The 14,438-nt window shown below is 48.9% G+C and overlaps 1 protein-coding gene across 1 annotated transcript in view; it reads left to right on the top strand.

The window, feature by feature from the left end:
* Window positions 1-14,438, top strand: part of HNF1B (HNF1 homeobox B) — a 62,033-nt gene that overhangs the window by 44,053 nt on the left and 3,542 nt on the right. The window contains exons 6-8 of the mRNA XM_068977120.1: window positions 638-770; window positions 5,325-5,519; window positions 8,790-8,908. Of these exons, the coding sequence (XP_068833221.1) occupies window positions 638-770; window positions 5,325-5,519; window positions 8,790-8,908 (447 nt within the window). The remainder of the gene's footprint in view (window positions 1-637; window positions 771-5,324; window positions 5,520-8,789; window positions 8,909-14,438) is intronic.

Raw genomic sequence — 14,438 nt, 5'->3', positions numbered from 1 at the left:
TTTTTCTTTTTAATTTCATTTTTTAAACTTTTTTCTTTTACATTGGAGTATAGCCAGTTAACAATGTTGTAACAGCTTCAGGTGGACAGCAAAGGGGCTCAGCCATACATATCCATGTATCCATTCTCCCCCAAACTCCCCTCGCATCCAGACTGACATATAACATTGAGCAGAAATCCCTGTGCTACACAGTAGGACTTTGTTGGTTATCCATTTTAAATATAGCAGTGTCCATCCCCAACTCCGTAACTAACCCTTCCCAGCCTCCTCCCCTCCTGACGACCATAAGCTCATTCTCTAAATCTGTGAGTCTGTTTCCAGAACCAATTCCAATATGAACCAGTGACAATCATATCATACACGTGGGCTGAAGAATCTCTAAGACAGGCTGGTGATTCAAAGGAAATCAACAAAAATGCACATGAGGGAAGGGATTATGGTCAATATTACTTGCCTCTCTCTCCTCTGCATCTAGAACGGTGCCTGTCCCTCAGTTGGTGCTTAATAATTGTTACTGAATGCATGCATGAATGCACCAGTGATTTAGCTGTGCCAAGGAATTGCTAAGCAATGTCATTTTGGACACTGCTCTTTCCTGGGTTCCACTCATGCTGCTCTTGTTTTTTCTCTCCAGCAGATCTCAGTCTCGGGAGGAGGTTTGCCCCCTGTCAGCACCTTGACGAATATCCACAGCCTGTCCCACCACAATCCCCAGCAATCTCAAAACCTCATCATGACCCCCCTCTCTGGAGTCATGGCCATTGCACAAAGTAAGCTCTGTTCTTGGTCAGAAAACTTGGGGGCAGGGAGGAGTGCTTTGGGAAAGGAGTCAACCTGATTTAAAAAAAAAAAAAAAACAGTAAAGAAGACATTCTTCCAACTCATCCAACCACTTGTAGATTTGATTCAACTCATTTTGTTCCTTACCTCTCTCCTCACGATTTGGATTGTTCAGCCTAAAATTAGAAGAAATTCGGGAATGGAGTTGAATCTGGGTCATAGCTCACCAGCTGTGCATCTTGGGTCGAATCATTGCATCTTTATGAGGCTCAGTCTTCTCATCTGTAAAATGGGTTGTTGGGGCAATCCAATGACTGGGTACATAGACATGCTTGTACATTGATAAAGTATGAATATGTATAACATTGTAGCTTCTATTTTTGTCCAGTGTTCATTCCTATCCCTGAATGTGTGGTGGGTTTTCCAGGAGGTTGGGTTTTGCTGATGTTTCTTTGTGTTGTTTGAGGTGGAGTAAGACATGAGGGGTTCCCTTCTTTTTTTTTTTAAATATAAGATTTATTAATTGATTGATCTTATTTTGGACATGCCCTCACAGCATGGCATGTGAGACCTTAGTTCCCCAGCTAGGGATTGAACCTGTACCCCTGCAGTGGAAGTGCAGTCTTAACTACTGGACCACCTGGAAAGTCCATGGGCTTCCTTCTTAATGGGGAATTCTGTATGGTCAAATGAGACCTCTTTGGCAGGTGGTAAAAACATACTGAGAAGGAACTCTGCATGAAACTGTCAGCATCGACAGATTTAAAGAGAAATAGATTGTTTGTGCCCTGAAGACAGAGCGAGGCGTCAGGTCCTTCTAGCCCTGGGGGCTCACCTTCCACAGCCAGTCTGTCCCCATCCATCACTGATGGGCCATTTCAGCGCAAGAAGGCTGCCATGGGTGTGCCTGGGGATGCCGCTCTCAGAGTAATGACATTGATGCGTATTCAGTGTATTTTCAGCCTTGTGTTGACAGCTCAGGCCAAGCCTTCCCTGTGATCCGGGGAGCACCCATGAGAGGTCTTGGGGATAGCTATGGGAGGTACATTTCCCATCTTGCTTCTACCCTGGGGATCGCCCGCTGTCTTTGTGGCCTCCCTGTGTGCAGTGCCCATGTGAACCACTTTTTTATTTGTTCCCGCCTTTTTTGCTCCTCTGTCCACTCTTCCTAAACCTTATCTAGCCTCAGATCACTTCTGAAGGGATGGACTTTTGTGCTCCTTGAGAGCAAAACAGAGCCAGGCCCATAGGAGTCGCCTGAGTTTATTGAATGAGTGCATTTGGCCCCCTCTCTGTCCTCAGCTGCTGGGAAACTGACGCCCTCCCCACTTAGTTTTATAAAAGGAACCTTTAGAGGACTCACAAAATTTAAAAAGGTATTTTAAATTTGCTGCCTTTTCACGGGGCCATCTCCAGGAATATGGTAACCACACTAAAACCAGGGTTTGAGAATGAGATCAGATTCCTGAAACCAGCTTGCTTGACTTCTAGGAGATTTGATTAAAAGGCCCATGGATAAGATATCTCATCTATCTCTCTCTCTACAACCAAAACTATACACAAACTGTCCCATTTACCTTCTTTCTTCGCACCTCCAGCTTTGGCTGACACACACAGTTCTATATTTTCTTAGGCACTATCTGTATTAAAATTTTCCCTGGAGCTGTTACACTTTTTTTTCACTTTGCACCTCCTAATTTTTCTCACCTATAATTCTCTCTATTCTCTTATAATAATCTTACTCTCCAATTGCAGACAGCCAGTACCAGAGTGCACTGACCTTAGATGGGTGTGTGTGTGTGTGTGTGTGTGTGTGTACTTGGAGTGGGGAAAGCACAAAGTATGATGAGGGTCACCAGCAAACATGGTGGAGACACAGTAGTCCTACCCCAGGGAGTGTCAGAATGAAGAATCGGTTATGGAGTCCAAGCTTGTTCTGTTCTCTGCACCACAGGCCAGTAAATCGAGAGACAAGTTGTTGGGGAATAAATAGCCAACTCCTGTCCTGTTGAGTGGGGCTTCCCAGGTGGCGCTAGTGGTAAAGAGCCTGCCTGCCAATGCAAGAGACAAGGGTTCAATCCCTGGGTTGGGAAGATGCCCTGGAGGAGGGCATGGCAATGCCCTCCAGTATCCTTGCCTGGAGAATCCCTTGGACAGAGGAGCCTGGGGGTGGGCTGCATTCCATAGGGTTGCAAAGAACTGGACACGACTGAAGCGACTTAGCACACACATCCTGTTGAGTATGTGGGCCCTGCTTGCTGACTGCAGAGGCCCAAGGAGAACGTGATAACAGACTCCCCAGCAGTGCCAATTCATCATTCCCTACTCACCTGTTGGACTGGATAACATGCTTCTTAAGCAGGAACCAGTGCCCAGAAAACAGATGGGAAAGCTAAGAGTCACACTCTGCGGGAGCTCGAATGACATCAGTGGCTTTCCATCCTGGAACTGAGGCACATTAGGGGCACAGCCTGTGTTGAAAATAAAATTCCTGGGCCTCACCTCCAAAGGGTCTGACTCATTATGTCTCGGGTGGGGCCGAGGAATGTATATTTCTTAAAGGGCTCCTCAGGACGACTCAAAAACAATAGGCTGGTTGCAGGACTAGTCCTCTAATGCCATCCACTCCAGATGGCATCATTTGCTTTTCTAGGCAGAGACTTCCTGAAAAGAGCAGTGGCGATGGGCTTGGGGAGAAAACAGCAAACCCACGGGGCTCCCTTGGAGTCTGAGACCTTATGGGAAAGTTAGGAAACAGATCAAGGTGTCAAGTGAGACAGCGCCTGGAGGAGAAGCCGAGCCCTTGGGGAGTTAGAGATAGTGCTGTTCTGAGTGATCAGAGGACCCCTCCTTCCCAGCCCCACCCAGGAGAGCCAGGAGGGGGCTTATTCCCCTTCCCTTCTCTGCTCACCTTTTAGGGTTCCGATAACGGTATCAGCTAAAGCTCTGAGCAGGCAATTGTTGAGGCCTCTGTGCTGTCTCCACGGAGCACTTCCCCCTCCTGTGAACCTGCTTATGGAACCCTGTACATCTCAGGAAAGGCTCTCTAGGTATCTATTCCCGCATCTGCCTAAAAAAGACATCTTTTTTCTGGGTTTCCGTCTGCAGCTTGTTCTAGCCCTCCCCCCACCACTTCCCAGAAAAAAGTGAAAGAAAGTGGAGTCACTCAGTCGTGTCCGACTCTTTGTGACCCCACGGACTGTAGCCTACCAGGCAAGATTCTCCAGGCAAGACTACTGGAGTGGGCTGCTATTTCCTTCTCAGGGGATCTTCCCAACCCAGGGATCAAACCCCAATCTCCCGCATTGCAGACAGGCACTTTACCATCTGAACCACCAAGGAAGCCCCCCCTGCCAAAATGAGGTCAAATCAAAGGAAACTTGGCAACTCCAAGAAAGAAGTTGGGAGTGTCTTTCTCCTCATCCTCCCATCCCCAGCCCCAACCCGCTTCAGCTACCTGCCCCAGAATCCCGCCCAGGGAGCCAACGGAGGGTGGGTACCACCTGATCTTGGCAGCACGGGCCCCAGTTCTAAAGAAACCTCAGGATATAGACACAATACAGAAACACGGAGGTCTCCGTCCTCCAGAACAGAAAGATGGCAGCACCTACTGTAACCACCAGCCTTCAGCTTATTACTTCCTCCTTCCAGTACATGGTCCTTCCATTGCCACCAGCCCTGTGCTGCCAGATGAGACACACTCTCTTCACAGACTGGCTGAGTCGCAGTCTTTTATCCCCTCTCTGCTCTAGTTAAGAGAATGAGCATCTGACCTCTCTCAGGTCATTGCACAGCTGGCCGAAGGAGGGTCTTCAAGCTGCACACCTCTAGGACTGTGGAGGAGGTTTTGTCTTTTTATCAAAATGTGGGCCCCTGCACACTCCTGCCCCCTGCTGGACAGACATATCTGGGCAGTAATCTGTACCTTAGAGTGGACGCCTATAACTCAGTCCTGAGTGCACCAGGGCAAGCCTCCCTCAGAGCCAGACATGGATGGAGTGGGCAGATACATTGTTGTCATTCAATCACTCAGTCTTGTTCGACTCTTTGCAACCCCATGGACTGCAGCACGCCAGGCTTACCTGTCCTTCACCATCTCCCAGAGTTTGCCCGAGTTCATGTCCATTGAGTCAATGATGCCATCCAACCATCTCATCTTCTGTCATCCCCTTCTCCTACCTTCAACCTTTCCCATCATGAAGATCTTTTCCAATGAGTGGGCAGACATAGAGCGCTGCAACCCCAAGGGGACTACTTTGGGAAACAGGACAATTTTGGGAAACCCTCAGACCTCAATCAGACCTGTTGAAACCCCGTTTCCATCTACAGCTGTCTGTGGAATGTGGGCGAGTCACCTTATCTCTCTAAGCCTCAATTTTTCGATCTATAAAATGGGTCTATAAAATCGCTTCCCAGGCAACCTCTTATGTAACAGCCTCAACCCAGTGCTGGCAAACAGCAGGGGCTCTGTTGATGACTGTTCAAGTCTGTTCACCTTTGCTCATCCCTGAAGCCATCTCTGATCCTTCCTCTCGTTCCCACAGGCCTCAACTCCTCCCAAGCTCAGAGCGTCCCCGTCATCAACAGTGTGGCTGGCAGCCTGGCAGCCCTGCAGCCCGTCCAGTTCTCCCAGCAGCTGCACAGCCCTCACCAGCAGCCCCTCATGCAGCAGAGCCCGGGCAGCCACATGGCCCAGCAGCCCTTCATGGCTGCAGTGACCCAGTTGCAGAACTCACACAGTAAGGACCCGGGCTCATTGGGGAGGGAAGCCCCAAAGGGCCTCGATGGCCAGCGTGTTCACTCTCTGGGTCTGAAGTTTCTTGGAAGCTTCCTGGTTTGGTCACTTTTCCCTACCTGTGATCAACCAAGACAATTTCTTTCTTTCTTTTTTAAAAAAATGTGTCTGGCTGCACTGAGTCTTCATCGCGGCACATGGGCCTTTCAGTCTTCGTTACAGTACGTGGGATCCTTAGTTGCAGTGTGTGGGATCTAGTTCCCAGCCCAGGGGTTGAACCTGGGACCCCTGCATTGGGAGCACGGAGTCTTAGCCACTGGGTCACCTGGGAAGTCCCAAGACAATTTCTTAAGCACAACTCTTATGCGATGCTGTGCCTTTTCTGGTCCTCTTCTCTACCCCTGGAATTCCCAGGGGAGATTTTGCAGAGGACAGTTAAGGCCGATACGGGAAGAGAAGCTAGAAATAGAGATCTGGGGAGACAATATAAATGTGGCACGAACCCATGCCCCCTTTCCCGCCCTGGTTCCCATGGAAGAGATCCTCAGGCAGGCGCACCGCTTTTCCCAACGAGCCTCACCTTCGCCTTTTCAGTCCAAAATTCCAGGCAGCTGTTATCAGATGATCAGACTTAGCATATAACTTGCCTCCTAAGTATCTTCTCTGAATTTGAAAAATCTTCCAAAGTCCCCACACTCTCCGATTTCCACCCCCCAAACATCTCTAATAGAGAACCATGAACATGGGTGGAAAAAACCATGTGCACACGGAACATTAGTTTCTGCCCCATGCAGAGAGGCTGCTTCCCGCCTCTGATGTTTTCACCTACCCTAAGACTACCTTTCAACCATTTAGCTTTGGGTGTGTTGTTGTTGTTGTTGTTGTTTTTGCCATGCTGAGCAACCTGTGAGATCTTAATTCCCCAACCAGGGATCGAACCTGTGCCCCCTGCCTTGGAAACATAGGATCTTAACTACTGGACCCCCCGGGAAGTCCCCCTTTCAACCATTTACTTCCCATCCACCCCTAGCCCCCATTTCTCCCCTTCCTGAGCCCCAGAGCCCCAGCCCTCTGGCTATGTCAGGCTATAGGCCCTTGCCTCCAAGTCTGGGGAGAAAGCTTGGGAAGGATGGTTTTCTATCTTCCAGCACAACCCCATGCACACACCTGGGCTGCCTCTGGAATAGAGCAATAGTCTTGCACCAGACAGGCCTAGATTTAAATCCTGGCTCTGAGCCTTAGGAGCTATGTAGCCGGTGGTAATTTCCTCAGCCACTCTCAACTTCAGTTTTCTCATCTTAAAATGGAAATAGTGTGCATGTGGAGTCACTATGAAAGTGAAACAAGAGTAGGTATGAACTGTGTTTGGTGAGCATTAAGAGTTATTAAAATGCGGACTTCCCTGGTGGTCCAGTGGTTAAGGCTTCATGCTTCCAGGGCAAGGGGTGTGGGTTTGACCCCTGGTTGGGGAACTAAGATCCCACATGCCACGTGGCCAAAAAATTTGAAAAATGAATACTTTAAGAGAGTTATAAAAATGCAAATAATTATTTATTAAGGGTGTCTAACAGGAGGAGGCAGGGGTGGGAAACAGGATTTCAGTTGCTCTTCTGGCTGCGAGTCTGAGGGGCAACGGCTAAGTTCAGCCTCCTTCTACGCTCGGGGCTCCATCCTGCCCCAGGCCTGCGGAGCTGGTTTCTGCGTACCATCTCACATTCCAATCACATTTTCGTGGCTTTTAAAAAATCTGCCACAGCCTGCAGCAGAGCCTGGGACCATGTGTGTCACACTGTCCTTCCTCCCCAGCCCTGACAGTGTGCTCCCCCCGCCTCACCTGGGCAGGATTCCTCAGTGGCGAGGCTTGGGTGGGACAGAGAGGGATCACCAGCGACCTGTGGACTGCCGAGGCCCCGCTGTCCTGGCTGGCTCTGAAGAGAGAGCTCATGGGGCCCCAGACCAGGAAATAACCAGCCTCCCACCAAGGGAAGGACAAGCTGAGACAGCAGGCTGTGACCTTTACCCTCATTCCCTACTGGAGGACTCCTTGGTAGAACAAGCTGGTCCCTCCCTCAAGGCCAAACATCCACATGCTTTCTGGGTTGGTCATGTGACCTGGAATTTACATGAATCTTATGGACAAACTAGCATGAGTCAAAGGTTCCAGACTTGGTGGACACATACTGGGAAAACAAAAAGCGAAAACCACACGCTTCTGGAGCTTTTATTGAAATCTAGGCTCAGGGAGCTTCCCTGGTGGCTCAGACGGTAAAGAATCTGCCTGCAATGTAGGAGAGGTGGCTTCAATCCGTGGGTCAGGAAGATCCCCTAGAGAAGGGAATGGCAACCCACCCCAGTATGGAGAACCCAAAGGACAGAGGAGCCTGGAGGGCTACAGTCTGTAGGGTCGTAAAGAGTCGGACATGACTGAGAGACTAACCCTTTTGTCCATTGTACTTCATTTGTGTGATGTCATAAGGCATTTTAGTGCAAACTGGGGCAGCCCAAAATTATACTAGTAATGACACCCATGTCTATTTAACAATTATTAATCAATCTACAATTGCTAACATGAGACCTAGGACTTGAGTCACTGCAGAAATAGTAAGCAACAGGCCAGCTCCTTCATTTTGCCAGCTACTACGAACTTTCTTGGACTTAAATTCTCAGATGCACCACATATACCCCAGGATCAATTGTGTTTGGGGTGTTTGTTTGTTTTTGTCTTTGAATATTTCTTCATTTACTTGGCTGTGCTGATCTTAGTTGGAGCATGTGGGACCTAGTTCCCTGACCAGGGATCGAACCCCGGCCCCCTGCATTGGGAGCATGGAGTCTTAGCCACTGGACCACCAGGGAAGTCCCAGGATCACTTGCTGATATCCAGGCATCTCATACTTTGAAAGTCAGGGAAAGAAAGTGCTCCCACCAGGAAGCACCATCCACCTCTATACACCAGGCACTGTGGAAACCTGTTTATCTATTTGGTAAACTGCTTTACACACAATCTCTTTTAATCCTACAACAGATATCCCCATTTTACAGAGGAGGAAACTGAGGCTAACTGAGTTGATTAAGGAGCCAGGATGTAAACACATGGCCATTCTTTCTGATCACATCACACTGCCTTGCCCAAACATAACTACCACCCACCCCCACCCCCTTTTATCTGCCTGGGGAAAAAGGAACAGTGGTGTGGGATGACGGGTGGTCTGTGGCTGTGCTTACACTCTTGCGGGACCTGCACCTTGACCTTGTCTTCACTTTGTCTCTGCAGTGTACACACACAAGCAGGAACCTCCCCAGTATTCCCACACCTCCCGGTTTCCATCTGCGATGGTGGTCACAGATACCAGCAGCATCAGTACGCTCACCAACATGTCTTCCAGTAAACAGGTAATGCTGGCGAGAAGGTAGGGGGAGGGGAGGGATGACCATGACTGCTGATGTGCAGAGTGCATGACAAGCGCGGCCTCGGCCTCAGTGTGGTCCTTCTGAGGCTCCCCGGGTACTTTCTACAAGAACCCCTGAGGCCACAAGGCAAAGAAGATGGGCCACAGGCTGAAGGGGCTTATTGCTCCCCTAGCATCCCTAACAAGAGCACTAGAGTAGAGAAGTGTGCTCAGCTGCTGGAGACTGGCTTATGCAGAGCCTTGCAGGCCCTGGGGTTGAGTATCCCCAGTGGGTTGGTCATGATCCATGGACAGGGTATTTCCAAGGAAAGCTCAGAAAGTCAGACCCTCTGGAGTCTCATGCTTTGCAAGAGGGATCCCTGAGGATTTCCCATCAGTTAACGAATAGAGAAAACGAACAGTGAGTCAGAGGTCCCGAGGCTGATTCACCCAGTTCAGAACTCATCCTGAACCCTCAGTGCTGTAAGCTCCAGAAAATGACCCGATTCTGCCAACCCACGGGGACTCCCCAGTAGAAAGCCTGGCCTTACCAGGGGCCTGTGTTCACTTGGTGTTTTATAGAGAAGCTCAGAATCAGCTTCCTGGTGCACTGAAAGTGGGGAATCCAGAGGCTTAGTCACCATTTCAGTTGATGACTAACTCCCACCTCCACATACATAGAGGGGATGAGGGTAAAGACGACCCATGGTGAGGCTACAGCTTGGGCAGCTGGACTCGAACGAGACACTGAGAGTTAGGAAATGGGACAAGACGTCTGAATGCAGGTCGCAATTCCAGAGTAACACAATAGGACCTTTCAGTAGCTGGGGTCTGTGCAGTGTGGGAACTGTTTGGCCTTTATTGATTGTTAGATAAGTAGGTGACAACCTTGAACTTCATGTCAGAGGCTCTTGGCAGCGTTTGGTCCTGTGGATAGTTCCCCCCCCCCCCCGCCCCATCAAATCACACTTCATCCAGTGTTGATGTGCTCCTGAGCAAGTTCTTTCATGGACTCAGCCTTCTCTGTTCTTCCTTTGCCCCCATCTCCTCCTGGTCCTGCACTGTCATGAAACAGGTGGATTCAGTTCCTGACTTTGCCACTTGCTCGGTGACCTTGACCTCCCTGAGCCTTCACCTTCCTCATCTCTAAAACAAGTCGTGGCCTCTACTTGCTGGGCGGATTTGATTAAGCCATGTAGATTAAGTGCCTGGCACATCTTGGGCGCTGAAACACACATGACCTAGTCCTTCGGGCTGTGGAATGAGGTGAGGTAGGGCGGGAGAGGTGTGTGGGACCCACCTTGCTATCTTTCTCTCACCCATTGGAAGATGAAAGGACAGCCCCCGTTGCCCTGCCCTTCGGCTCCTGTGCGATTTCCCACTCTTTGTAGTGAGCAGGGAAAACATTTATCTGTGCTCACCAATCTCAATCAAGGGGGCAGCCAGGCGCAGCAGCCCTGCTTGGGAATACCTTCCCCTTTGAAAGGTTTATCAATCCATCTGCCACCTGGGCAGCCCTGGACAGGGCTGTGATTAATGATTCCTGTCTTTCCCAAGTTGACTTTGATGCTTGCTTGTTGAAACACGTCCTCTAAATTCAGGAAATGGCCTCTTAATCAAAATGCTTCAAGATGCTCTCTGAGATGCTGTACCGGCCCCCAAATGGGACCAAGTGGCCAGCCGACCTTGACGCCACATGAACGAGCCTCTAGAACTACTGCGAAGTCATCTTGAAACCCCCAGACATTTCAGGAGTCTGCTGATAGACTCACAGTTCTACAGAATGATGACGATGACATTTAGTAAGGCGAACACTCTTCATGTAATGCTGTGCAGTTTATGCTTCTCATGAACGTTATCTCATTGCTTTCTTTTTGCCAAAACCTCCTAAGAAGTACAAAGAAATAAACCAAGGCTCAGAGACGCAGGGTAACCTGCCCAAAGTCACAAGAGATGATATGCTAGGGCTGAACTTCCAGACTTTTGGTCTCAGGCTCTAAATCCTGGACTTTTCCCACTTAGACACTACTCGTCTTCCAATACCGGTCTTTTTATTTGTTTTTCACTGCACTGGGTCTTCACTGCTGCGCACGGGCTTTCTCTAGTTGCAGCGAGCAGGGACTGCTCTTCCTTGCGGTATGGAGGCTTCTCACTGAGGTGGCTTCTCTTGTTGCGGAGCACAGGCTCTGGGGCACACAGGCTTCAGTAGTTGAGGTGCAGGGACTTAGTTGAGCCAAGGCGTGTGGGACCTTATTTCCCAGACTAGGGATCAAACCCGTGGTCCCTGCATTGGCAGGCAGGTTTTTAACCACTGGACCACCGGGGAAGTCCTGGCAATACCCGTCTTTAGTCACTGCTCTTGTGGTCTGTAACAGTCAGGAACAAGAGTAAAAATTAAACCTACATAACTATATTCCAGTCAGGAAACTTTCTTCCTGCAAACAACAGGAGAAGAGAAGGTAGGAACGATGGAATGAAATAAGAGGAGAGTGAAGATGCTGCCTCCTGGCAGCAGGAGGAACCCAAGGGGAGGAAAAATTGTACACACTCTGTTCTGAAGGCAAAGGGTCAGAAGTGAGTTTCAGAAGAGAATTGGTGACAATTCTGCTTTTTTTGTTGTTTGAAAGTGTTCTTTTCCAAAAAGAGTTTCAAGACTATTGCTAGGAATCAGGAGCCCATGACGTAAGGAGAGGAAGATTCCCTGGCCAAATGTGTTGGGGGAACAGCCGGGTTTAGCAGAAACCCCACAGGACAGGGCTTCTCAGAATCTCTCCTGTTCCAATGTGGGCATTGAACCGGGACCCATCCCGGGCAGGGCTGCTTTAGAGGCATCATAGAATGCTAGGAAAAGCCAGCGGGTCTGAGCCAATCCTGGCTCCTTCACACCTGCTCCATGACCTTGGGCAGTTAATTCAGGGGTATGAGTCTCGGGTTCTTCACCTCTGAAGGGGAAGCTCCCACCTCCCTCATGCAGAATATTCAAAGTGCCTGAAGATCATGCCTGGTACCGAGTCATGTGCTCGAAGTGACAGCTTCCTTCCTGTTCCTACCCCTTTCTGTGTGTAATCCCTTAGAAGACACCTTCCATTAGTTCCTTCAGGATTGAACTCGCTGCTTGGTCTGGATGTGGTCAAAGGAGGTTCTGACAATAACATGTCTCAGGGTTAGGACCATTTCTCTGGCACATCCTGCCTCCTGGGCCGGGGCTCCAGATCCCTGCTTCCCACTCTCCTGCTACACAAGGATGCCCTTTCACCCACCTCCCAGGAGGAAAAAAAAGCCAATAGTTCAGGGCCTTTCAAAGCACCCAAGCCCTTTGTGTGTGGCCAAATGCCTGGGCTTTAGTAGATGTTCAGTAAATATGAATGAGTGAGTGAATGAGTGAGTGAGTGAATGAATGAGTGAATAAATTCAAAGCTAGCATTTTTATTTTGAGTACCTCCCATTTGCCATGTAGCACTCCAGGTGATTTTCCATCTTACCTTTCCTGGCTAACCCTCCTGGAAGGTAGAAATTTTTATGCCTAATTTACAGAGCCAAAAACAGAGGTTCAAAGATGGGGCAGAATCTGGCTAAGCATACAGGATGGTAAATCTGGAGCTAGAGTTCCAGACTTTGGTTCTTCTCACTCCAAATCCACTCAACAACACTCATCTTCTAAGATCCATTTTTGAAGTGCTTATAAAAATGACTCAAGGTTATGCTGGCGTGAGGCTAAAATCAGGATTTGACCTTGTCTCCCAGTGTTTTCCATCGTCAGAACAGGCATGCCGCAAGACCTTGTGGATCATGTTTCAGAAACCTCAGGCTGGAACTTTCTTGCTGGAAATCCTTGGCAGCTACTGCCCTCTGTCCTTTCCAGAGCCTGTCTCCTGTCACCAACCCCCCACCCAACCCCCAATGAGTCCTGGCGAGTTGCCATCTGAGTGGGTCTCTGCCTGAGCCTCCTGCGAAAACAGCAGCCCTCCAGCCCGGAAACCAGACCACAGCAAGCACCAGCCTTGGCTAAAACAAGTGTGGGCAGGCTGTGAGCAGAATCCTGTTTCCACAACTCTACCCACCTCTCCACTTCCTAGTTTATATAGAGAGAGGTCAGGAGAGGACCACCAGCCCCCTACCCCCATCCTCTGCCCAGAGCAATCACCCATCAGGGGTGCTAATGAGAAGGAGGTGGGCAGCCTCATCATAAATCCCTTGAAGCTACACCCACCCCGCCACCCCCTCCCACCCCTTCCCCACATGCTCCTGACCTTCCCCCCACCTCCCAGTGGTGAGGCAGTGTGGGCTTGATGGTAAAGAGCCAATGTGGGAATTCGACAGACCCCGTCCCCAGCTTCTGCCACTTTCTACCTATGTGACCAAAGGCAAAGGTCCAGCCTCTCTGAACTTCAGTTTCCTTACCTGTAATATGAAGATAACGATTCCTCCTTTGTGGGATCATTGAAAGGGCAAAATGCAATAAAACTTGTGAAACACTCAGCTCAGTGCTTGGCTGGGAACACCCAGTCTGTGGCAGCTGGGTCAACCCTGGCTTTCCCTGAGGGTAACTTTGGGTGTCTCTCGAGCTTAGGAAGGAGGATTTTAAATGGTAAAGGGCATTTATTTCCCCCTGGTGTCCCACTTAGAAGATAAAAGGCAGTAATCTTACATAGTGGGTTTTCTGTTGAGACATCCTGGGCAAGTCATTTAAAATCTCTCTAAGCCTCAGTTCCCTCATCTAAAACACTGGAAGTATAATCTTTACTTGTAATGAATAGAGCTATCATTAATCTACCTTATTAGATTATTAATAATCATCTGTATTCACTGTCTCCACCTCCTCACCCCCAATTCTTTTTATTTTTTTTTTTATTGAGGTATAGTTGCTTTATTCTCTGAGTTTCAGCATAGCAATTCACAATTTTTAAAGGTTATACTTCATTTATAGTTATTGTAAAATATTGGCTGTATTCCAGTATCCATGCTGCACATTAGATCCTTGTGGGTTATTGATTTTTTTCATAGTAGTTTGTACCTCTTAATCTCCTCTCTTGCCCCACCCCTCTTCCCTCTCCCCACTGGTCACCACTGGTCTGTTCTCCATACCTGTGAGTCTGTCTCTTTTTTATTATATTCACTAGCTTGTTGTATTTTTTAAATTCCACAGGTAGTGACACCATACAGTATTTGTCTTTCACTGTCTGACTTATTTCACTAAAGCACGATGCCCTCCTAATCCATCTATGCTGTTGCAAATGTGAAATCTCATTCTTTTTTTTATGGCTGCATAGTATTCTATTGTATATACCTGGGGTGGGGGGTGTACAGAGACCTGTATGCCCCCACAGTTCTCTCTTGAGAGCATTCCAGACTGGCTTTTGTCCCCACATTCCTGAAACCCCTCTTCTCCAGCTCACTAACGTCTCCACATGGCCAGATCCAGCGGTTACTTCTCAATCTCTGTCTCTGACATAGCCGATCACTCCCTCTTTTTCTCTCTCGAGTCTTAGGACATTCCCCATTCCTGGTTCTCCTCCTATGGAACTGGCCACTCC

This window comes from Capricornis sumatraensis, chromosome 8 (assembly GCF_032405125.1).
Source record: "Capricornis sumatraensis isolate serow.1 chromosome 8, serow.2, whole genome shotgun sequence".
Classification (NCBI taxonomy): Eukaryota; Metazoa; Chordata; class Mammalia; order Artiodactyla; family Bovidae; genus Capricornis; species Capricornis sumatraensis.
The sequence above is the reverse complement of the archived record's forward strand: the minus strand, read 5'-3'. Positions and strand labels throughout refer to the sequence as shown.